The sequence below is a fragment of the Staurois parvus genome, unplaced genomic scaffold (genome assembly GCF_062004578.1).
Source record: "Staurois parvus isolate SC_StPar_1 unplaced genomic scaffold, SC_StPar_1.0 ptg000089l, whole genome shotgun sequence".
NCBI classification, from domain to species: domain Eukaryota; kingdom Metazoa; phylum Chordata; class Amphibia; order Anura; family Ranidae; genus Staurois; species Staurois parvus.
The window spans coordinates 3874704-3901309 of NW_028317885.1; the positions used below are offsets into that span (position 1 = coordinate 3874704).

The 26606-nt window shown below is 42.8% G+C and overlaps 1 protein-coding gene across 3 annotated transcripts in view; it reads right to left on the reverse strand.

The window, feature by feature from the left end:
- The window catches only part of SLC12A1 (solute carrier family 12 member 1), a 168569-nt gene that overhangs the window by 82130 nt on the left and 59833 nt on the right, over positions 1–26606 (reverse strand). For all 3 annotated transcript variants that reach the window (XM_089670337.1, XM_089670336.1, XM_089670338.1), the window contains exons 10-13: positions 20603–20754; positions 18590–18697; positions 7271–7394; positions 4535–4636 (exon numbers count right to left, since the gene is read on the reverse strand). In XM_089670337.1, coding sequence (XP_089526463.1) covers positions 4535–4636; positions 7271–7394; positions 18590–18697; positions 20603–20754 — 486 coding nt within the window. The remainder of the gene's footprint in view (positions 1–4534; positions 4637–7270; positions 7395–18589; positions 18698–20602; positions 20755–26606) is intronic.

Here is a 26606-nt window from a genome sequence, read left to right on the forward strand (position 1 = left end):
CATCTAGTCACAGCTCAGAGAATGCCTATCAAGCTCTAGAGGAACCCTAGAGTTGGATGGAACCCTGGTTGAGAATGCCTTCTATGAAGCATGACTCAATATGCACCAAGCAGGGGGAAAAATTGCTTACTGGTCCCCCAAGGATATACATCAAAGGAATACCTTCAGCATAAGCTTTGCTATGACTGAGTACCACCTCTGATCCTACAATCTGTATGCAACCAATCAGATTTCAATTTACTGTAGTCAAGTCAGTAAGTGATGAATTTCATTTGGTTCATAGGCATTACTGCAATAGGAAAATAGTTTTTTGTCTTGTTATATGCATATCTCATAATTTACTATATAAAATGCTCTCTTTTTACCATAAAAAAAATTTCAGCTCTAGAGAGGTTTAATAAACACTGCAGACTAATGTCTTTTTTAATTCTCTTTATCCCTGAGCTGCTTGTTTCTTGCCAATATCACCATCAAATATCAGGTTATTATTACTGGCTTAGTTAATACTGTGTCATAATTTCATATAGCTAATCAATAAAACGATGCAGAAATGTGTGTTTTTAGAGATACGGCTTGTAAGAAGAATATTGGCATTCCTGTCATTACATATTCTATAAACGCTCAGGCAAGGTTCAGCGAGATGCTAGATAATGGCAGCTCCCTGAGCTGACTACTGCCTGTGCTCTGCCGTTATTTATTTTATGAGTTTGTGTAAGCGAGTGTCCCCTTTGTGCTTATTAACATTCAATTTATCATTCATACAGTATCTTGCGTAGTGTTTTTACAAATTATTTTTTTTTCAGAACTGTAAAACCCAATACCCAGAAGTAATGTACAGTATAGATGTCATATTTCTATATTTGGAATGTGACCATTTACTGTATACTAACTAATCTGATGTAAAACTGTGGCCTTCTCTGACCATTTATTGCTCTGTCATATCTGACAATGCGACACCTTCATACAGTAGTAAGGTAAAGTATTTTGCTAAACCTGAATCGAACTCCAGCCCAAATATTTTGCTCTAGATTTGGATACCGTGGGGAAGGGTTAGAGCCCCTGTCAGGATTTTATTGCTGTCTTTTTTCTCACTGCAAATACTTCTAGAAAGACAGACAAATACATCTTTGCTGCAAGGGAGAGCTGGATGTCAATATTTCTTCATATACACTCAGCTTCAAGGATGGCTCAGACCTTGCCAGGCCCCTTTACAAATTCAAGGAATCCTTACATCAATCTTGCAGTATTAGTAGGGGTTTATTTAGTTCATCAAACAATGTGCAAACAGCATCATATAAAGAACCTTTGACGCGGTTTGCACTTCTAGTGCTTACTCATAGGGTCTCATAAGAATTTTACAAGAGTTGTGAAACGCGCCCAGATTCTTTGTATGATGCTCTTTGTACACTGTACTCTTGAACTAAATAAACGGCCAGTGATACTGCAATACTCATTTTAGGATTCCTTGTGTGTGTGTGTATTCGTTAGCCACCAGGATAGGAAGTGTGTAGAAATTTCCTAGAGGGTACACAGATAACAATTAAAACTGAACAAGGAGTCTAACCATTCCACTGTGCAATTTCTGTCTGTGCCAGTATTAGATAAAGGACCAATTCCTAACTTTGGGTTATCAAAGGCTTAATAGGGCTGCTACAGGGATTACCTGTAAGCATGCTAAAGCCAAAGCTTACTGGTTTTTACATTTAGTACACATAAAAATGTAGTGTTTGTATACCCACTTTTAATATCTCCAGCGACGGCATGATCCCAGTACCTTTTTTTAAAAGCCAACAGTCGGATCTCTTGTAATAGCAGTCAGAGTGGCTAATTAGCTGCCTAATTGCTATTACAAGCAGCTTTACGGAGCAGACAGACGGCAGGAACCATCGTCAGAAGCCGCGCCTTTTTTCTTTAATTCTTTTTTCGGGGCGGCGGTGGGCATTGTGATTGATGTTGGATCTACTGCGGGGGACATTCTTTAATTTTTTTTCCTTTTAATAAAGGACTTGCCAAAGACCGTGTTATATCTTTTTTCACACTACACTTTTTGTTTTTTGTGAATGAGTATTGGGACCATGTACCCCATACTCATTCACATGGGGGGGGGGCGGGATCTGGGGGCCCCCTTGTTAAAGGGGACTTCCAGATTACAATAAGCCCCCTGCCCGCAGACCACCACAACTACCGTCAAGGGTGTGGGGAAGAGGCCCTTGTCCCCATCAACATGGGGACAAGGTGCTTTGGGGGGGAGCCCCATTGTCCCAAAGACCACCCCCATGTTGAGAGCATGTGACCTGGTATGGTTCGGGGGGGGCGCTCGCACGTCCCCCTCCTTTCCTGACCTGCCGGACTGCATGCTCTGATAAGGGTCTGGTATGGATTTTGGGCGGGACACCCACGCCATTTTGTTTTAAATTTTGGTGTAGGAGCTCCCCTCAAAATCCATACCAGACCTGAAGGACTTGGTATGAATGGAGGGGGGACCCCACGCCGTTTTTTAATTTATTATGGTGCCAGTTTTTAAATTAATTACCGCTTTTTTTTTTCTTCACTATAGCTCAGAGGTTCAGCTCTCACTTTCTCTCCAGCTAAAAGAGAGAATGTTTCCTTTTAGTTTCTTAAAAGAAACAAAGCTTCCTTTAACTCTGGGGAAAGTGACAGCTAATTCTGTGAGCTATAGTGAAGAAAAAAAAAGCTGGCAATTGCATTTAAAAATCGGCACCGACATACACTTCGCATTGCAAAAAAAATTAGTAAAAAATGTGTAAACCAAGGCATTATTTTCAATGGATTTTCATTCGTAAACTGAAAATTACATTAACCAAGGCGTTTGTAAACCGAGGTACACCTGTATACAGGTGAAACTCAAAAAATTAGAATATCGTGCAAAAGTTCATTTATTTCAGTAATGCAACTTAAAAGGTGAAACTAATATATGAGATAGACTCATTACATGCAAAGCAAGATAGTTCAAGCCGTGATTTGTCATAATTGTGATGATTATGGCTTACAGCTCATGAAAACCCCAAATCCACAATCTCAGAAAACTTGAATATTGTGAAAAGGTGCAATATTCTAGGCTCAAAGTGTCCCACTCTAATCAGCTAATTAAGCCAGAACACCTGCAAAGGGTTTCTGAGCCTTTAAATGGTCTCTCAATCTGGTTCAGTAGGAATCACAATCATGGGAAAGACTGCTGACATGACATTTGTGCAGAAAACCATCATTGACACCCTCCATAAGGAGGGAAAGCCTCAAAAGAAGTTGGATGTTCCCAAAGTGCTGTATCAAAGCACATTAATACAAAGTTATGTGGAAGGGAAAAGTGTGGAAGAAAAAGGTGCACAAGCAGCAAGGATGACCGCAGCCTGGAGAGGATTGTCAGGAAAAGGCCATTCAAAAGTGTTGGGGACTTTCACAAGGAGTGGACTGAGGCTGGAGTCAGTGCATCAAGAGCCACCACACACAGACGGATCCTGGACATGGGCTGAAGAACAAACAATGTCAGAAGCGTCTTACCTGGGCTAAAGAAAAACAGACCTGGTCTGTTGCTCAGTGGTCCAAAGTCCTCTTTTCTGATGAGAGCAACTTTTGCATCTCATTTGGAAACCAAGGACCCAGAGTATGGAGGAAGAATGGAGAGGCACACACTGCAAGATGCTTGAAGTCCAGTGTGAAGTTTCCACAGTCTGTGTTGATCTGGGGAGCCATGTCATCTGCTGGTGTTGGTCCACTGTGCTTCATTAGGTCCAGGGTCAACGCAGCCGTCTACCAGGAGATTTTGGAGCACTTCATGCTTCCTTCCGCAGATGAGCTTTATGGGGATGCTGACTTCATTTTCCAGCAGGACTTGGCACCTGCCCACACTGCCAAAAGCACCAAAACCTGGTTCAATGACCGTGGGATTACTGTGCTTGATTGGCCAGCAAACTTGCCTGACCTGAACCCCATAGAGAATCTATGGGGCATTGCCAAGAGAAAGATGAGAGACATAAGACCGAACAATGCAGAAGAGCTAAAGTCCGCTATTGGAGAGACATAAGACCGAACAATGCAGAAGAGCTAAAGTCCGCTATTGAAGCATCCTGGTCTTCCATAACACCTCAGCAGTGCCCCAGCTGATAGCTTCCATGCCACGCCGCATTGAGGCAGTAATTGCTGCAAAAGGGGCCCAAACCAATTACTGAGTACATATGCATGCTTATACTTTTCAGAGGTCCGATATTGTTCTATGTACAATCCTTGTTTTATTGATTGCATGTAATATTCAAATTTTCTGAGATTGTGGATTTGGGGTTTTCATGAGCTGTAAGCCATAATCATCACAATAATGACAAATCACAGTTTGAACTATCTTGCTTTGCATGTATTGAGTCTATCTCATATATTAGTTTCACCTTTTAAGTTGCATTACTGAAATAAATGAACTTTTGCACGATATTCTAATTTTTAGAGTTTCACCTGTATATATATTTGTCTCTGGTTACCAGGCACACTAAAGCCATGGCTAATCTTGTACATGGATTATACTGACCTGGAGATTTTGCATATGAAGCATGAAAGCAGGAGAAATTGATCAAAGCATATGAGGCCAAGAAAAAGTTTGAGATGATGGGGGCAATGGTGTTCAGTTCAGCTGTAATAAAATGCAAAGGAACATGTTAAATATAGCCACAGCAAAGGTACTGTAAACTCATTGGGGTTGATTTACAGAAGGAGCAGAAAGTGTTCTCCTAGCAAACTGAATGTTCAATTAGTGAAAAATGTACAGCTGGGTTCACATCAGTTATCCAATCACATGCAAGCAAAAATAATTTACTTTGCACATAACTGGTTATTCAGCATGAACACAACTTTCTCAACATAATTGAACATTCACTTAACTAACAAAACAAGCTCCAATAATTTCTCTAAAGCAGAACTAAAGTTAAAGAGGAACTCAAATGTATCTAAGCACCACAAACTGAAAATTTAATTAATTTTTAATATTTAAAGCAAATTTACCAATCCATCTATAGCTCCATGCTTTATTTTGTTGAGTAATCATCTTTAAAAAAACACCCCGCCCTAGCATTTCTAGCCGTGGCCATTTTGAGTAAGGGCAGATGATTAATTTAACATTTACTTCCTGGAATCCATCTGCTCTTAGCTCAGGCATGGAGGAAGGAGGGTGTGCTTAGTTGAGAAAAGCCCCTCCTCCTGTCCTCCAGATGAAAGAAAACAAAATACCCATGAAGACTCCTGGAATGTATGACATTATTTTGGTCTAGGCCAGTAAGAGGGAAGCAACTGAAGAAATGTAAAAAATAAAAAGTTAAAAGAAGTAAATATAATATACCTTCCTATCTATTTACTAATGCTAGCTGAAGGATTTAAAATAGTAAATGTTGACTGAGTGGGAGTTGTGCTTTAAAACTTTGTTATTTTGGATAGGGTAAGGGAGGATTATAAATCTGGCCAGTTTTTTGCCATCTGTGTCCTAATGGAGAGATTGCCATTCACTCTCTGTCCCATATCCTCAACACTACATTAGAGGAGATCCCTCCAAAGTAAGGGGAATTCCTGGTTGTCACCAGAACCAGTGCCTCCGTTAGCATACCTCCCACGTGTCCCTCAATTGAAGGGACTTTCCTTCTTGAAGCATTACCCCCTCAGGGGTCACTGAGTAATTTTTCGGTTCCCTGTCTTGTCTGATCCCTCTCTAAAAGCCCAACCCCTGCTGACACCACCTTAAACCTTGAGTCAGAGGAACCTTCTGACTGCCAGTAACCCCAGCCCTGAGATATCCTTCCCCAGCGAGTAGAAAAAAATTACCAAGCAGAGCAGCTAGATCGCTTTGGGCTCTCAGAAGCAGGTGACAGGATTCAATTCCGAGCTTAAGAAAAAAAAAAACTCTGGAACTAAATAGGTCCCTTTAAAACGCAGTATAATATCTGTGTGCTCGATGGGGCCTGAGTTGGTGCACTTTAAGAATTCAAATCCCTCTGGAATAAAAACTAGAAGTTCTTTAATAAGGTGTGAATAAAAAAGAAAGGAGCTGCCCTTTTAAGTGGTAGGTAGCTTGGACAGTACCCCTTTAACGCACAAGTTGAGATGTAAATTTATGCAGGGATTAAAGTATGAGCAGAAGCCCTTTCTGTAGGGATTCATTTCTCTTGCGACCCCAGCAGCTATCTGCAGCAGTGCAGGAGCTCTTTGGTAAATGTGTGCCAACTGTAATGGAAGCAATGATGTGGCTTAACTTGTGGAAGGCAAGACATGGCAATGGGCTCTTGTGATTGGATTATGCTGAAAGTGTAGTAACCAGTAGGCTGGGTGAACTAGGCCTTAACATGTGTAACTTGTGAACAATGTCAGTTCAACTAGGCAGAAAGCAGCAGACTTAAATAATGCCATTGGCAACTTGAATGGCTTGAGAATTAAACTCCCTCACCCGTTCCGTGGCATTTGTAAGGTGGCTGATGGTCTCTTTGTAGATGAGTGCCCTCAGTGTTCCTACAGATCCTGTTTCAGAGATCACTTCAGACAGCAGCACTCTGGACCACCGGCCGGCTTGCAGGGTTGTCCACCAGGCATGTCAGCAGTCAGCAATTTCTCCTTTCTCCTACAGTTTCTGCAGCCTGGCCTGGCCTGGCCTAGACCTCCTGCATCCTGCACATGCTTCTCTTCACACCTGCTCTCCCCGTTCATATCCTGCTCTCTGGTTCCCGGGCTTCTGTATTTATCTGCCCCCACCCATTAGCTAACTTTTCTGGGAAATGTAGTTTATTAAACAAGGAAGTCCTGCTATCAGCCTGCATGTCCAATAAAGATTTTCTTCAACAAAGTCTGCATGACTGAGCTGCAGGAAACTGTCATCTTGTGTCCATTTAACATCCTGCAGGGTGTTACACTCTTTTGCTACCAAATCCCTCTGTCCTTCTCAGTTGTCCTCTTTTTGAGTTGATATATAGACCCCTAATAAATGCATTGTTTAACTACCAAATGTGTTATACACTAAACTTTTCATTCTATTGCTGCCAGAGCCATTTTTGTGTTTTTTGCACACGTTTAAAAAATCGTTTTAGCCCTGAACATTGCATAAACCCCCAAAACATTATATATTCTCTGAATACAGAAACCCTAGGGAATAAATAAAATAAACAGATCTTCTGGGAGAATCAAAACCTGATAAACTTTGTTACCGTGGGACACAGTAAATGCTGTGCTATCATCATACTGTATATGTCATTTTTAACTTTGAGTAAGTTCTACGAGCAACATAACTAACCAATCAGGATAAAGGCCAGTGCAATCACAAAGGTAAGAACGTATCCTCTGATAGGCTCGTTGTTTTTTCCATGTCCTTTAGCGAAAAAGTGAAGTGCTCTGTAAATGTTATCCTTGCAGAGAGCCTGTGGGGAAATCAATACACGCACTTAACTTATTTTGTTGCAGTAAAAATGTTCCAATCCACTATATGACCCTTCATCACAAAGATAATTTACTGCCTTGAACTGATTACAAAAAGACTGTCATCATAGGTTGCATTAAATTTTATTGGTGCTGCCATATAATATTTAACCAGATAATCAGTTAGACTGTACCTTTTGAAGATGCAGTATAAAATTGTTAACATCTCTTGTAATTTGAAAGTGGTGTCGATTGTGGCACAAGTACCTTTTTTCAGCCTTTAGAACTAATATTACATGCCATTAACCTATTATCTGAATGCCCCTTTCATAGTATTAAAGCCTACATTTTCTACCTCTCATAACCCCTGCTCAACTCCTTTATTGTTCACATGCTAATTTCTGTACGGCATGAAATTAAACAGTAATAATATACACAACTCTTGAGATCAAATCAATTCAATTAAAATCAATTTCTAAAAAGGATCTCCAGCAGTACACATTTGTATATCTAGCTTTGTTGCAATATACAAGTTTTCAGGATTTCTTAGCTGAAGGGTCTTATTAGCATTAATGGTTCCAGTAAAAAGAAACTATCCTGCTGTTCTATTATAACTATTAATTTTTACATTTGGACTGAGCTATGATATAGCCTATGTTAGTGCTTCTAAAATGTATTAAATACTGTACTTTATAACAACATCCAATATTTCTTTTTTGTCCATTGGGGGACACAGAAAGTCTTTTACCCTTGGCTTATACTGCCATCTACGGGAGGCATGGCCACAAAAAAACCCCAAAAACTGTAGACTAGCCAAGGATAACCACTACCACTGTAGGTATGCTTCAGATTTTTTCCAGCATCAGGGGGACAGAAGATGTTTTTATTTCAGCTGCACTGTTAAAAGACAACGCTATTTTTTCTTAATTTTTCTTTAATAAACACTCTTCATGACCTGCTCTTAGGCTTGCTTTTCTAATGCTGCAACGTGACCCTGCTAGGCTGAACATTGCTTGGCTAGTCTGGAAGTGACCTACAGGCACTGGGCTATGCCTAAGGCAGTTTCAAGTCCCTCTTGTGGTAACAAGTTAGCCAAGAAGCACTTTCCAGGTCCAGAGCTGTTGCCTTGGCACTTGCCCTGTCTCTGATTACTCACTCTGTGAGTACGCCAATTGGGGTGAGCACCAGGAGCAACCTAATTTTTTTGGATTGCTGGGTGTCTTTAAATTTCAACTTTCCAATGGTTTCTGCCCATCAGCAACCATCTTTCTGCTGCAGCATCTGCATTGCAAATATGAAATATATTTGCTCTCCCTAAGCACTTATTAGTGCTTATCCATTTGAAAAGGTCTTTGTTAAACTAAGGTCTTTTCTGTTTGTGTACCTGCCAGTGTCCCAGATTTGGTGGGAAGATGCACCTGTCTTTAAAGTATTATTAAAGGCAAAACTTTTTTTTAGTTTTGGACAGAATGGATATCGATTAGAACACCTGCTTGGTTTTTATTGCTACCTCTGCCCCCATTAGGGAGATTCAACCTATTGGTCCTGTTTACCATTGTCATCAAAAATTAAAATAAAATAAAATCCCAGATTGTGGGTTATCCCCAGAACAGTAAAAAGGGGGAAACCTTCCAATGAGGACATTAGTTCTACTGACCTGGGGAGTCCCAATGGATTCCTTTAATTTACAGGGATTTCCAAACAGGCAATGGGACAGGAAATTAAGGTAATTCTCGCTAATGGATCACAGATGGCAAAAAAAACAAAACAAAATGACAAGGATTATAACCCTCCATTACCCCTTACTCTATTCAAAATTAAAAAAAGCTGTGGCTGATCCCATGAGCATAGAACATTTGGAGCAAATGGTGGTAGCTTAAATTTATTTATTTTAGGTACTTATATAGTGCTGTCAATTTACACATATACAGTATATATTGAATATTCACATTAGTCTCTAACCCTCAAGGGGTGTACAATCTAAGGTCCCTAACTTACATTCATACATACACATAATAGGGCCAATTTAGACAGGAGCCAATTAACCTACCAGCATGTCTTTAGAGTGTGGGAGGAAACCCATGCAAGCACAGGGAGAACATGCAAACTCCATGCAGGAGGTGCCATGGTCTTGAATCGAACCCACGACCCATTTACTGCAAGGCAGATGTGCTAACCACTAAGCCACTGTGGATTCTCGTCTTATCAGTCACATGCATCTCCTGTTTGTACACATGCAGACTATACATTGGTTAAAGTGCTAGGTATTGTTCACATGGATGACACCGGATTGATTTTCAGAGGGTGGTTGACAGGTAGCTAGGAGGTAACATGTTGCAGTTGAATGTTCTTTTTTAGGTAGGTGGTACCGGGAGAGTGTAAAACTGACTCAACCACCTCTTTTTACCTTCCCCTGGCTACCCGTGTATACAAGGCCCTAAACTGCGGAACCCCCATCTAAGAAGCGCTTGTTCTGTATGGACAATATCTTTTCAGAACTACTCTGGATGCTATTCTGAGGGACAATACTGGTGATAAGAGAACCCATTTCTCTTGGCCAAAGAACCCCAAAGCACAATCTAGGAAGGCTTATGTAAGGGACCACCTGGCGGCACCTCTAGCAACCCACTGGTCAGGTTTACTAGAGCGCGGAGTCTAAGTCACGGATCACTTGTTCACCAGGGCCCCTGATGGTGGGGATGGACTTGGAGTGTACCGAGACCAGGTCGCGACTACCGGATACACCCACCAGTGGTAGAGGAGTCCGCCAGAGGCTCCCGCAGGGTGAGAGCCTGACGTGAGGAGGCCGGGAGATCCCGGTGGGATGGACGGATGGACGGATGAGCAAGTGCAAAGTCAGACAAGCCGAGTCGGTAGCCGGGGGGTCAGTGCGGTACAAAGCAGCAGGCAAAGAATGGTCGGGTCACACGCCAGGTCAGTAACAGGAGGTCAGATCTATAAAGGGGCATTCAGGAGCGGGGTCAGGCAAGCCAGGGGTCAGGACAGGAGAAATCAGCAAAGTCAGGCAATCCGGGTCAGAAATACTCACAATACAGGTTCAGGAACAGAGATCACAGAAAAGACCATACGGCAACCAGTGACAGCACAGGGGGGATTTAATTACCGTGCCCTGCGCTGTCATTGGTGCCAGGCGCGCACCCGCGACGTCGCAGCAGCTGGCCGGGACCTAGCGCCCACATCCCCGCATGAGACAGCATACTGCGCCTGTGCCGGGACCAGCGCCGCGGCGATCCCTGACAGCTTATCTCTCGCATGAATTTGAGAAAAGGTTCTTATTTGTTACTCTGCTTCTGAAACCTCCAAATCCAAGCCTAAGCATGGCTCCTAGTCTGCCCACGAGGTTTGGAGTTCAAAGTTTCTGCTCGTTGTCTTGTTTCAGAGACCTTTGGCCTCTTATTCCTTGATTAAGATCTTTGTTCGAGGAATCTCTCATGTAACACCCTCTGATCTTTTCTTTTTGAATCCGGGGAATTTGGTTCTCTTGGTACTTCAAAAACCACAATTTAAACCCTTTAGATACAGTCCTCTCCCTACGCTTACCCACAAGATGGTATTTCTTGTAACCATCACCTCTGTGAGGTAACTGTTTGAGCTAGTGGCCTTTTCTTGCAAAAAAACTTTTCTGATTTTGCACAAAGACAAGTTAGTGTTAAAGCTCAGAACATCTTTTCTACCTAATGTAGTTTATACTCAGCCAGGAAATCATTCTTTTGTCCCTCTGTCTAGATCAAGTTCATCAAAAGGAGATTTCTCTCCATTTGCTGAATGTGGTTTGCGTTGTGGGAGGTAATCTCTCAGCTACTGCTACCCTTAGAAAATCTGAATCCCATGTTGTCATTCCAGTAGGTCCCTGCAATGGTGAACTGGCTTCTAGTTCCACCATCTTTAGGTAGCTGATACAGATAATTATTCAGGCTTATGGTCTCAAGGATCAGGTTCCACCCTTTCCTGTCAAGATGGGCTCTGTAAGATCTGTGAGTGCGTCTTGGGCTTCTTGGCACCAGGCAGTCAATTATAATATTTGCAAGACTGCCATCTTGTCTTCAGTTCACACATTCTACAAGTTTTGCCAAGTGGATGATCAGGCCTAATCCATTGCCAGCTTCAGGTGTAAGGTCCTTCGGATGGTTCTTTGTGCTGCAGGTAGTCCGCAATTCCGTTGTTTTATCTTGGACCTGTTACCATTGTTTTGTTATGTTGCCCACTCCTCAGATGAACTGCCTTTGGATGTCCCAGAATGGAAAGACTGTGTTGCTTGGTGCATGAGAATGAAGTTAGGATTTCAGGATTTGCCATAAAATCCTTTTTCTGGAGACCACTGAGTGACACAGGTCCCACCCTTTGTGTTTCTGATCATGCTGTTGGTACTGCTTTGCTACAAAACTCTAGCAAACTGTCAGGAACCTAGTACTGCTAATGCTAATTCACATGTGGCTCCCATGAAAATAATTTTACCGTAAACACAAAACCCTGATTTTACTACTATCTGCAATGTGGGTTACCTTTTTTCAATTACATGAAAGTATTGTCAGCACCCTCTACAATTATTTCCTTATTACTTTAGAGATACTATCACAAGATGTCTGTGAATACTTTGGAGGTTGGCAGAGCAGGAATTGCTCCTAACATGAGATCTGGTCAAAACAATTTACCAACTAGAAACATTATATATATATAGTGCAGCGCTGTAATTAAATAAAATTAAAATTAAAATATTTCGTAAAGTCCTTTCAATAAAATCAAAATATGTGCAGGTCTCCTCCTCATTAGGTGACTGGAATCAAATGGGAAAAATGCGCACTCACCGACCGCACATTTATAATGCGCCTGTGTGTGATTTTATCATATATCTATATATCATATATCTAATTTTATGGTTTTATCAGTGTATTGTTGTACACAGCATCTGGAAAGGACTCCTTTAGTCTTGGATGTCCCTGAGAGTCTTGAGGGCATTTAATGGTGAAATGGGGTATAATATAATTTTTGCGACCTACAGGTCGGTGTAGTTAACACCCCCTTTTTTCACATTAGCCCCTAGGATGGTGGAAAAGGAATATTTATTTGTTTCTGACCTTTATTGATGTATCCCACCCTCTCTGTGATCACTATCTCATGGCACCAGGATATTATGACCTATGATGTTAACAGAACATATCCCAAATTTATTATAGATGTATCCTTGTGGGATGCCTGTGTGCATATTTTAACCTATTTTTTACCTATTTTTTATGTTCCGTTATTTGCCCCTATGCCATGGATATAATTATTAAAATTACTATAAAGAGGGGTTTTGGCTTCTATGGCTTCTGTAGCACCATAGTTGTGCGTTCCCACACAGTTTAATAGTCCATCTGTGTTTGGGGGAGGGTATCTACCTATGTACCTGTGAGAGGGCTATCCGACCTTCTATCACCAGCCAGGGGAAATGAACTTTTGAGTATATGCCCGTTTTTTACTCCTTTAACAGCAGCTGTTGATTTTCACAGCTTACTGTTTATGATCCATGGCAATATGGCGGCGATCGGGCGGCGCATGCGCAGTTTAATACTGCACAGCCGCGATCCACGGTAAAATGGCGGCTATTCGCGCATGCGCAGTTCCGCTTTTTGATTATCGGACGATGGAGCGGGATTTTCGCGCATGCGCGAACCGCGTTTAAAAGGAAGTCTTACTGTCACACTGCTAGTGGCGTCCATCCTCTGATGAAGTGCCGTAGCACGAAAGGCCTCAGGAGGAGCCAGTAGCAAGTGTGACTTCCTGACCACTGAGACCAGGAGGAGGTCCAGTGGTCTCTGATCTTTACTACAGCCGGGTTAGTACATGGTTTACAATATTTTCACTCTTACCAGTCAGCATATCGGCTAATGGTATCTGTATGCACATGTGACCCTGGCTTTATGATTGTTGCTCCAATAAAGTTTTGAACCCACCACACTATTGGCGTTCCCTCTTTTCTTTGACTCTCCGGTTGGAGGGTTTCAGATCTACATCTACCATTTCTGGGGTACCTGGAACCGGAAGGGGGATCCCTGTCTACCTATCATTCGGGGCGAGAGGGTCTCTGGATCTGGAGGTATTGCTGCACCCAAGGCTGATGTCAGTGTCTGAGAGGGAGGATCCATTGTGTTATCTGGAGCTGAATGCCAGGCCGGTCCTCTGGATAAAATCACACACAGGCGCATTATAAATGTGCGGTCGGTGAGTGCGCATTTTTCCCATTTGATTCCAGTCACCTAATGAGGAGGAGACCTGCACATATTTTGATTTTATTGAAAGGACTTTACGAAATATTTTAATTTTAATTTTATTTAATTACAGCGCTGCACTATATATATATAATGTTTCTGTTATGAGGTCCAGTGATCCCTTGAAGTGTTCCAGCAGCTGGTTCTTCTGAGCGCTCGCTATATTCATTATTAATTTACCAACTAGAACTGCCTCAACTAATAACATACATCTAAAGCAGTTGAGAATCTTCCTCTAAAAATTGTGTGAATATTCACTTTAATTATCCAGTCATTCAGAAAGCAAATTTCTGCTCATCTTGAATACTCACTCATGTGCAGATGCTCTTGACATGACTGGTTAATTAAAGTAAATATTCAGGCACTTTTTTAGTAAATCAGCCTTATAGTTTAACCATTTGCCGCCCGGCCAATGGCCGTTTGGCGGCTTGAAAAGCGCTGCAGCTTTCCGGGTGCACGCCATTTGGCGTGCTCCCGCACATGCGCGGTTTGCGCGGTTGCAGAGCGACGCAGCAGTGTTATCTGTCAGCGCCCGTGCACCTCGGACACGGCCGATGACAGATCCGAGTACCGGCTCCCGTTGACCAATCACAGCAGGTCACATGACAGTTGTATACAATGGATGGCTTCATTCATGATGCCATCCATTGTATACTAGTTCCTAGCTGTGAATGGTCACAGCTAATCACATGCACATGTCATGTGATTAGCTGTGACCAAATCACAGCTAAGCACAAAAAAAAAAAGAAAAAAAAAAAAGCTGAATGAATCGATTTCATTCAGGTAAATGCTTGCTTATAGCAAAGTAATTCTTTGCTATAAGCAAATTGTGTAAAAAAAAAAAAAAAATAAAAATACTGATCACTTCCCCAAAGTAGTACAGTGTTACTATGGTAACATTGTACTATTTTGGTCATAGTAAAATATGAAAAAAAATCTTAAAAAAAAAAAAAAAAAAAAAGTAATAAAAAATTAAATATAATAAAAAAATAAAAAAAAATAATAAAAAAAAAATATATTTTTTTTTCATACTGTCACCAGTCAGTGTCGCTGTTCACCGCCATGCCAGTTATATGATGACGCTGTACTGCACTGGTAACAGTATGTAAAAAAAAAAATAGTGAAAATAATTTTTTTAATTTTTTCATTTTCCGAAAAATTATGACAAAAAAATACAACTTCAAAAAACTCGCCATGCCTCTTATGAAGTACGTCGGACTGTCTACTCTGCAAAAAGGGGTCATTTGGGGATATCTGTACTATTCTGACATTCTTGGACCTCAAGATATTAGATTGGCTGTCAGTACTTCAGGATTGATCAATATTCAGATATATACCATAGTTTGTGAACTCTATAACTTTCCTACAAACTAAAAAATACATCCTAATTTGGGTTATTTTCACCAAAGACATGTAGCAGAATACATCTTGGCCTAAATTTATGAAGAACAATTATTTATTTGTAAACATTTATAACAGAAACAAAGAAAAATGTGTTTTTTTTCAAACTTTTTGGTCTTTTTTTGTTAATTTAGCAAAAAATAAAAACCCCAGTGGTGATTAAATACCACCAAAAGAAAGCTCTAGTTGTGTGAAGAAAATGATCAAATTTTAGTTTGGGTACAATGTTGTATGACCGCGCAATTGTCATTCAAAGTGTGAGAGTGCTGAAACCTGAAAACTGGCCTGGGCAGGAAGGTGTAAAATTGCACGGTATTGAAATGGTTAAACATCATTGTCAAGTTGGCCAAATGTGTCATCCCTTACACTTAAAAATTGGTTGAACCTCTTTTAGCAATAATAACTGCTATTAAACTTTTTCTGTAGCTGCTAAACAGACATCTATAATGCATTAGACTATGGACCATTACCTTGATATTCTCATGTAAACCTTCTTGCACTGCAGTTTTGATTTCACTGTTCGTTGTATGATGATAGCAAGCTATCTTGGAATTCAAGCAGCTCAACAACCTTTCTTCACCATGTTTCACAGTTTGAACAAGATTTTGTTGCTGGTGTGTGCTGTTTTATTCTCCAAAGATTGTGGTGCATACTTCTAACAAAGTGTTCTACTTTTTGTCCTTTCCATCCATAGAATATTTCCCATGGTGCTTTATGGACCTTTCAAGTGCTCTTTTGTAAACATAAGATGCCCACCAAAGTTTTTCTTTTTGGAGTACATCCATTAACATATTTTTTTATGTACACATGAACACAGATGTCTGGTGTCTGGTCCTGTTGTTGAAGGTTCTTTACATTTGCCCTAAAGTTATTTTACAATGACAACTTAAACACATTTTAACTTCTTGCCGACCGCGCATAGCCGAATGACGGCTTCACCGCGGCCGGCCAGTTCTGAGTGGACGTCATATGACGTCCTCCCAGAACGCGCTCTCCTGCGCGCCCCAGGGGGCGCGCACCCAGCGATCTCCATGATCGCTGTGTCCTACGGACACAGCTGATCACGTGATGTGGTGAAAGGCCGATCCCACCGGCCTTTTACCACGTGATCAGCGGTGTCCAATGACACGCTAATCACAGGGAAATGCAAGTGCCGGTTCTCGGCTGCACTTTCCTCACGCTGTCAGATCGTGAGGAAAGTACTGCCGAGAACCGGCAGTTGTCAGAGCGGGGATCGGCACCGATCATCAGGGCACTGATGATCAGTGCCCTGATGATCGGTGCCCAGCAGTGACACCCGCAAGTTCCGCCCAGCAGTGCGCCCACTAGCCCCGCCCACCCGTTCCCAGCAGTGCCCCCACCTGTGCCCAGCAGTGCCCCCACCTGTGCCCAGCAGTGCCCCCACCTGTGCCACTCTGCAGTGCCACCTACCTGTGCCCAGAAGTGCTACCTACATGTGCCCAGCAGTGCCACCCACCTGTGCCCACCCACCAGTGCCACCCACCAGTGCCCACCAGTGCCACCCACCTGTGCCCACCCACCAGTGCTGCCCACCAGTGCCACCCACCAGTGCAGCCCAGCAGTGCTGCCAGTCAGTGCCACCAGTCAGTGCCCAGGGGTTGTGCCAGTCAGTGCCGCCAGTCAGTGCCCAGAAGTGATGCCAGTCAGTGGCGTCTATCAGTACCCATCATCAGTGTCACCTATCAGTGCCGCCTATCAGTGCTGCATATCAGTGCCGCCTATCCGTGACCCCTATTTAGTGCTGCATATCAGTGCCGCCTATCCGTGACCCCTATTTAGTGCTGCATATCAGTGCCGCCTATCCGTGACCCCTAATTAGTGCTGTCTATCAGTGCCGCCTATCCGTGCCACCTCATTAGTACTGCCTATCAGTGCCCTTTAGTGCTGCCTATCAGTGCCCATCAGTGCCGCCTATCAGTGCCCATCAGTGCCGCCTCATCAACGCAAATCAGTGAAGGAGAAAAAATACCTGTTTGAAAAATTTTATAAAAGAAACAAATAAACTTTTTTTTTTTTCAAATTTTTTGCACTTTTTTTAATTTATAGCGCAAAAAGTAAAGCGCCCAGTGGCGATTAAATACCACCAAAAGAAAGCTCTATTTGTGAGAAAAAAATGATCAAAATTTCATATGGGTACAATGTTGCATGACCGCGCAATTGTCAATCAAAGTGCGGCAGCGCTGAAAGCTGAAAATTGGCCTGGTAAGGAAGGGGGTATAAGTGCCTGGTAGGCAAGTGGTTAATAGAAAGGCAGACTCTGTCAATAACTAAAGTTTTCTAATAGGCCAGGACACCCTTGAACCACATCATCCTACTAACTAGAAAACATGGGTAAAAATAGCCTATTGTCAGGATTTTATTCAGAAATTTCACAATATTTTTCCATCAAAGACCTTGACTGTTTAAAACTTTTGTCTAAAATTATATAACAATGTAATATGATATTTCTGACATTTGTTAAATTTGGCTATTTTTTAATGTCATTATGAAAAAAATAGATAAAAGATCTGGTCAAGTTTTAAGAGCCACCATTGCACAAATTCCAACATTTCATTGCAATTGTACTTACTAATCATTGTAGTATTTATGATTTTTGATAAACCACAACACTTGATAAACGCAACGTTTTCAGGGCAAGCATTCGGGATGATTCCTTCTTCTTGGTTCAAGCAGTGCCTTTTTCTTTCTTCTTGGTTCAAGAAGAAGAGAACACCCCAGAAGCTTGTCCTGAAAGTTTAGCTGTTAGTGCAAATAAAAAAATTATAATGGGCAGTACTCAACTGCGTTGTTGCAAGTGCACCTATATGACTCTGACCACCTTAGGCCCCTTCCAAACAGAGCAGACTCCAGGCAGATTCCACTTGCTCAGTGGGGAATCTGTCCAATGATCCAACAGATTCCCCACTGAGCACTCCGCTTGCTCAGTGGGGAATCTGTCCTATGAGCAGAGCAGTGCAGGCGGATCCTCTTATGCAAATCGGACACAGCCCGCTCTGCTCTATGGGCAGTTGCATGTCAACAGACCGGCTGTCCACTTACACCCAACTGCCCTCTGATCCGATCCACCCAGACTGAGGGGAACAGATCTCCTTCCATTTGTTTTTGGCAGATCAGATTGGATTGGAGGTAGGAGGGTGTAAACAGACACAAGACTGTTTACACCCACCAGCCCATACAGCAAAAGGGAGGGTCTGATCGGGTCTGTCTGCAAAACTGACAGGTGGACCGGACGGCTTGCATGAAAAGGACCTAATATTCAAGCAAACGTTCAAAATAAGCGCTGCGTTTCCACTTCTGGCCAGCAGATTGCCTACAGGAGAGTGTGATCTACTTGCAAACAATTGTTTTCTATGTAGATTTACTTTCCAATATTCTAGCCCCATTCAGGCAGGGATCTGATGACTATTCAGAGTGAATGTGTGAACCTCATATGAAACAGTGTACACAGTGCAAGTTTATAAAATAAATATGGTCTACAGACAAGCAGGAAAAGGGTTATCTTATACCTGAAATACTTTCGGTGCACTGACTAGAGATGCCAATGCTGAAGATAGAGTGGCAGAAAAAATACCAGCGATAATCAGAGGGCCAAATCCAGACACCATACTCATCACCTAAAGGATAAATGATAAAGAAATAATGGGAATCCTGTTACAGTACAAATACAAAGTATGTTGCATGTTTGTTTAATTTTTTTCTTTTGCATAATTTTGTATAATTTCCTGTATGATTAGTTAAACCCACAAGTGCTTTTTTTACCACTACTATTCCTTTGTATTGGCTTTCAGACTTACAAAGGCAGCAATTTAGAAATTGGATGAAAGGCTTTACATTGTAAAACACTTTTTGATAGATAAACAGTGCAATTTATATACAACTATATAGATTAGACCAAAATGAGGAACAAGTGAGAAGGAAAGAGGGACAAGGGGATCTTGTTCCAAATGAGGGACAGTCCCTCGAAATCACGGACAGTTGGGAGCTATGTAAATGTCCCAAACACAGGTAGTGTGAGTTTGGTTCATTACATTTGTGAGCATGGGCTACTTTACACTAATAAAGGCACATAGCTGCATACAGCCGCCTTCACCCATTCATGTCTATGGGAGGCTGTACACAGCTCCAGGACATCTAGAAATACGCAGTGTGTTTATGCTGCATAGGCAAATGCTCCCATGTACATGAAGCCTTAATATATATTTAAGGCCTGAACAATATAATGCCACTAACAGCTCATTTACACTTGCTTCAAAATGTGGCATTGGACACACTTTTTTAAAGAAACACCCTATGTACCAATCAAAGCTCCTGTCACTAAATAAAATGGTTATCTTACAGTCCTGTTTACACACCAAGTTTACTTTGCTTTGCTTAAAAAATTATACCCCATGTTGCTTTCTTAGTGCTTCAAAGTGTCTCCAAAACCTCCATAGAAGTCTATGACAAAGCTCACTAATAGCACCTGTAGCTTTGGAGAGGCTTTTATTCAGCTTTAGTTTTGCTTTGTTTTATAGGTATTGCTAAAATGCGATATCCCAGGAATGCACTGGGAAGCCAACAAACGAACTGGAAAGACGTCATCAGCAGTCACTTCAGGTTCATATGTATATATTCTGGAAGTGTCTGGTGCAGACATCACATCTGGTGTGCAGTGAGGAGCAGCAGAAAGGTGAGCGGGGTCCAGACTGGAGAAGAGAAACTAGCAGACAGCACATGTGGTGTGCAACATGGGAACACAATAGCAGAAGGAGAGTGGGGACCTTAAAAGGACAAATTAGCAATGTCACGTGTGGTGTGCAGCATGGGAGCAATATAGCGGGAGGTGAGCGGAGACTAGAGAGAGAGGAGGATCACCAAACCAGAGGATCAGCAGAGCTTGGGGGGTTACTACTGGGGGGGGGGATCAGCAGAGCTAGGGATTACTGAGCGGGGCATCTGCAGAACTGGGGGTACTACTGAGCTGGGGATCTGTTGAACAGGGGTACTACTGAGCTGGGGATCTGTTGAACAGGGGTACTAATGAGCTGGGGATCTGCATGGGGGTAGTACTGAGCCAGGGTTTAACTGGGCCCCTTTAAAACATATAAAAAATCAACAAACATACAGGGCATTTGCCAGGCTTCATTAAAGCTTCAAAAAAGCATCAACAAAACATCAAAAACACATAAAAAATGCATGTTAAAGTCGAAGCAAGTGTAAATGAGCCCTAAAAGAAAGACTGCCCTAAAACAGCAAGGCTTCCACCAGAAGCAACTTCACTGATGAACCTTACAAGGCTACACCATCTTGTTTAACCACCCGCATGGAAACAGTTAGTAGGAAAATATCACATAATTGGTTATTGAGGAAATGAATCTAAACTGTTTCACTATTATGAATTACATTGACCTAAAGGCACCACTGAGAAGCTAAACAGAAAATTATTGGCTATACTGAAAAGACGCAGTAAAACACTCCATTATGTTTTATGCCTCATACAATGTGCATTGTTATAGTAGGTCCCATTGATCAATACTCACCTGCATGTTATTCATCAGCCCGTAGTTACATTTCTGAGTATTACATACAGAAAAATCGTAGCCGAGTTGGCAGGCGGCAGACCCATTGCAGTATAAGGCAAATGTGATCGTGTCATTGATGTTCCCGGTGGCGTCACGTACTACTGATGCAGCTTCAGAAAAATATGTTACATTGTTATATATTTTAATATATTCATCATTATTGGATTCAACAGATAAAGACTAAACATAACCATTGTTAATGCTCTAACTGTAAAATCTGATTTGACTGAAAATGTATTTTTGCTGAGCTAACTCATGCTTAGATGAAAGACCTACGATATATATTGTCTTGGGTCATATACAATGAGGCAACCTTTGTGTAAATTCAAATAAAAGAGTTTATTACAATAAAATTCTACTTCTAGGCTCCTTCGGCACCCAAACACACAGTGTAGACAGTGATGACCGAAGGAAATTTGCTCTGCTGCATTATCATACTGGAGCTACAAAGGCAAGTATAATTTTACACACAGATGGTGTGTATCAGCCCCTTCACATAAAAAAAAAAGCAACTATTTTGGGTAGAGATTTTAGATCGTACATGGATTACAATTTATAGGTAGCAAGACTTTAGGAAATACTTTATGGGAACTGAAAAAAAATGACTCTTTAATGACTGGCATAGTGCCACTTTACTGGTGTAAGGCCAATGTGGTGCCTCTATTTAAAAAGGGATCAACGTCTTTACAAAGTAATTATAGACCTTTCAGTGTAACTTCTATAGTTGGGAAGATACTAGTGAGTTTAATAAAATACCACATAGATGAGATCTTGCTGGTAAAAAATATTTTAAGCAACAGACATCCTGGATTCATGAACAGAAGTTGTCAAACAAATCTGATTTCTTTTTATGAGGAGGTGACCAAAACCTTGGACAGAGGGGTGGTGGTGGACGTGGTATACTTGGAGTTTGCAAAAGCATTTGACACAGTTCCCCACACAAGGCTAATATGTGTTTAATTGGTTAACTACTGTATGTGGCAAATGAGGTTTAATGTTGATAAATGTAAGGTTATGCACTTGGGGGTTAAGAATATGCATGCATCATACATACTAGGGGGAGTACAACTGGGGGAATCAATGGTGGAGAAGGATCTGGGAGTTCTGGTAGATCACAAGCTTAATAATGGCATGCAATGCCAAACTGCGGTTTCTAAAGCGAGCAAAATCCTCTCTTATATTAACCACTTGCCTACCAGGCACTTATACCCCCTTCTTTACCAGGCCAATTTTCAGCTTTCAGCGCTGCCGCACTTTGATTGACAATTGCGCGGTCATGCAACATTGTACCCATATGAAATTTTGATCATTTTTTTCTCACAAATAGAGGTTTCTTTTGGTGGTATTTAATTGCCACTGGGTGCTTTACTTTTTGCGCTATAAATAAAAAAAGTGCAAAAAATTTGAAAAAAAAAGAAAAAGTTTCTTTGTTTCTATTATAAAATTTTTCAAACAAGTAATTTTTCTCTTTCACTGATGTGCGTTGATGAGGCAGCACTGATGGGCACTGATAGGCGGCACTGATAGGCAGCACTAAAGGGCACTGATAGGCAGTACTAATGAGGTGGCACGGATAGGCGGCACTGATAGACAGCACTAATGAGGTGTCACGGATAGGCGGCACTAATATGCAGCACTGATAGGCGGCACTGATAGGTGACACTGATGATGGGTACTGATAGACGGCACTGACTGGCATCACTGCTGGGCACTGACTGGCGGCACTGACTGGCACAACCCCTGGGCACTGACTGGCGGCACTGACTGGCACAACCCCTGGGCACTGACTGGCGACACTGACTGGCAGCACTGCTGGGCTGCACTGGTGGGCAGCACTGGTGGGTGGGCACAGGTGGGTGGCACTGGTGGGCACAGGTGGGTGGGCACAGGTGGGTGGCACTGCTGGGCACAGGTAGGTGGCACTTCTGGGCACAGGTAGGTGGCACTGCAGAGTGGCACAGGTGGGTGCACTGCTGGGCACAGGTGGGTGCACTGCTGGGCACAGGTGGGTGATCTGCTGGGCACAGGTGGGCGGAGCTAGTGGGCGCACTGCTGGGCACAGGTGGGCGGAACTTGCGGGTGGCACTGCTGGGCACCGATCATCAGGGCACTGATCATCAGTGCCCTGATGATCGGTGCCGATCCCCGCTCTGACAACTGCCGGTTCTCGGCAGTACTTTCCTCACGATATGACAGCGTGAGGAAAGTGCAGCCGAGAACCGGCACTTGCATTTCCCTCTGATCAGCGTGTCATTGGACACCGCTGATCACGTGGTAAAAGGCCGCTGTGATTGGCCTTTTACCACATCACGTGATCAGCTGTGTCCGTAGGACACAGCGATCACGGAGATCGCCGGGTGCGCGCCCCCTGGGGCGCGCAGGAGAGCGCGTTCTGGGAGGACATCATATGACGTCCACTCAGAACTGGCCGGCCGCAGTGTAGCCGTCATTCGGCTATCTGCGGTCGGCAGCTAGTTAAAAGAGGTATAGACTCCAGAGAGAGAGAGAGAGATATCATATTACCCCTGTACAAATCATTAGTAAGACCTCATCTGGAATATGCAGTTCTGTTTTGGGCAGCAATTCACAAAAAGAATATCGGGGAACTGGAGAAAGTACAGAGAAGGGCAACCAAACTGAGCTATGTGGAAACATTAGAGGAACTGAATTTATTCTCTCTTGAGAAGAGGAGATTAACGGGGGATATGATCAACATGTATAAATACATGAGTGGTCCATATAGTGAACACAGAGGGCAAGGGGCACTCTTTACATCTGGAGGAAAAGATATTTAATCTTTAAATAAAGAAAGGCATCTTCACAGTAAGAGCTGTGAAATGCGGAACAGACTCCCTCAAGACCTGGTTCTGGCCTGCTCAGTAGATGCTTTAAAAAAGGCCTGGATCCTTTCCTAATTGTGCATAATATAACTGGATTCTAACATTTATAGGTACAGTTGATCCAGGGAATATCCGATTGCCACTTGGGGGATCAGGAGGGAATATTTTCCCCTGCTGGAACCAGTTAGATCATGCTTTACTGGAGTTTTTGCCTTATTCTGGATCAACTGTATAGGATTGTATAATTTTTTTCCCTTTTATTGGATGACCTATATGGACTTGTGTCTTTTTCAACCAGACTAACTATGTAGATATGGAACTATGTAACTTCTAGATAATGCTAGTTTTAAATAGCAGGCCTGCATAGGAATGTATAACCCTTGGGCTTTTAGAAGCATTAAGTAACCTTTGCCAAACCAAAACACCTAACCATGGACAATGTGGCTTGAGCCCCAGGGCCTTATCAGCATACGGCTATTGGAATTGGTGTGGGTATTGGAAAATAGAGGTTGACTATTACCTTCAACCCTTCACTTAAAAAGGTCCAATGGCCAACACAGGACTGTCCATGTGCTGATGTTCTGTTCTGCAAATGCTCCATGATGCTTAAAAGCTTGGAGAGTGAAGCATTCATTTACTGGCCTTGCAGTGTTAAAATTGTCACAACAAAAATGTCCTTTGGGAGAGGGCTATTTGTATCCTATTCTGAAATTATCTATCAGCCCAAGCACAGTGTTGGATAATGGGCTGCCCTATGTACGAGGCTTGAAAAATGCACACAAAACCCGAGCGGGAACACGCGTTTTTGTTACACTCAGGTGTGAATGACATGTGCTTGGGAGGAAGTTTTTAAGCAGCAAGGATGACCAGGGAGGAGAGGTGAGTGTTGAAAAAACCCACTGTGTCACGGATAAAAATGCACGCCCACGGCAACTAGCTGAACGAGGTGTGGTCCGTGACTTGGGGTAAAGAGGGAATAAGGGGGGAGCATATAAAACTAGCTCCACTGTGATCCACTTTCATAGCCCGCACTGCCTCTGGCCACCACTAGAGGGAGACTCCATTCCAATCCAGCTGGCTGACCACACACAGGCAGATAGGAATCTTACATACAATCTGGTGCACTCTAAGGGTTGGGGAGCAACCTAGCAATTAGCACACCCTTCTAGGATTCCTCCAGCTATCCTACAAGCTAGAACTCCGGTGTTAATCACTCTTCCACTGTCCACACCCCCCCACACACAAACGGTAGCTTGCCACCACCCAACATTTTGTCCGCAGACTGGTCTGCTTGGTCACAAAACACACACAGATCTCCGTCTAGCAGATTTGCTATGTTACAATCTTCATTCGATCTGCCAACACGCAGTGCAAATGCATACAGGTTGGCAATGAACTTAGACCGAGCACATAGACATTACAATACAACAATCTCTCTGGGGATATGAGCTTGAGCTTAAGTACACAGAAGTCACTTATTAATTTTATAATTTTATATCCGGAAATTGGTAAGTGCATAAAATATGTATTAAGAAAAAACAGTCATAGAAAATATAAAAAAGACAAAAAGATAAACAATTGGCTATTCACTATGCAATAAAAAGGGAATAAAAACAGAAATAAAACGTTCACTAAGATTTATTCTGCAACTGGAGCAAGTCAAAGAAAGTCCTTGATTTGCCAGTCAAATGGATCCGGCTCTGTAGGAATTACATATCTCAGGGTCATCAATTTATTGAAATATGGATGTGGGTTGGACTTTAGCCCTTGGTCAATCAACCCCAGGGGGTGTTCCTGTACCAGCCCATAGGACGTTCTGTGTTCTGAAGTGCCCGGAGCTGCATGGGCCAGGAATGACTCACTGGGTCAGGGATAGAACGTTCGACACCAGCACACCAGTCTGATCGTGACAGTACCAATCACTGTTCAGTTGTCGCAATCAGGCGCCAAATAACCATTTTGTGTGTTTCTCCAGAATTCTACAGAGGCTACAAATACAGTTTTACATGGACACGGAGCCTAAAATGTGTCCAATCAGAAGTAATTATTTTCATCTATATGCAACTAATATTTTAGACTTTGTGAGAGATGAAATAGATACCTCTGATCTGTGGATATAACTCAAAGCTGGCAGACAGGACTTTGTTAAGGACCCGGTTGAGAGGTATAAGACAGGTATTTGAAAAACCTGAACCCTCAGCAACTGGCTGAGGATTCAGATTTTACCACCCCCTATCTTGACTCCCTAGGGCAGCTGCCTGATCTGCCTTATGCTGGCACTGGCCCTATGTGTTAGGGCAGGGCTTGAATTTGTTTGGAATCTAGGGGCCGTTAGAAAAGTTTGGAGACAGGTGGGGGGGGGGGGCATGACAAGTGGGGGGCAGCAGGACAAGAGAGGGAAGTGTCAGGGGATGGGGGCAGTGGGATAGGAGGGGGGGCAGTGGGACAGGAGGGGGGCAGCAGGACAGGTGGGGACAGCAGGACATAAGGGGGGCAGCGGGACATGAGGGGGGGCAGTGTCATGGGGGGGTCAGTGCCACAGGAGGAGGGCAGTGGAACAAGTGGGGGCAGCAGGGCAGGTGAGGGGCAGCATCACAGGAGGGGAATTGGCTGGGGGGTGGCTTTCATGGGGCTGTGTGGGGAGATCAGGGGGATTCTTTGCCTGGGAGTGGTGTGCACTGACAGGCTCTGCCTGGACTCTGAGGGTGCGAGGATACTGGGCTGGGCTCCAATCTTTGGGGCAGGAAAGAGGGGCAGGCCGAGGACGCAGGGTGGGGGATCACTGGGCAGTGTGGGTTGGTGGTTTATGGTCAGCGCAGCAACCTGGCGCCTGGGATTTGATGAGCCCTGTGTTAGGATACACTTGAGGTTCTAGAATAATGGCAACGCCTGAGTAAAAAAACCCTGGCATCTGAGAATAATTTTGTATGCGAAGTGAATCATTTTGTAATTTTTTTTCTTAAATATGGTTATATAAATCCAACAAGTTAAGTTCTTCCCCTAAAGGATTTACTAGAGGTGTGTATTAGCACCCAGAAACATCTCATCACATCTAATGGCTATGGGTACCTTTACTTTTATAAATATCAATAATACAAGGAGATTATACCGTATTACAAATC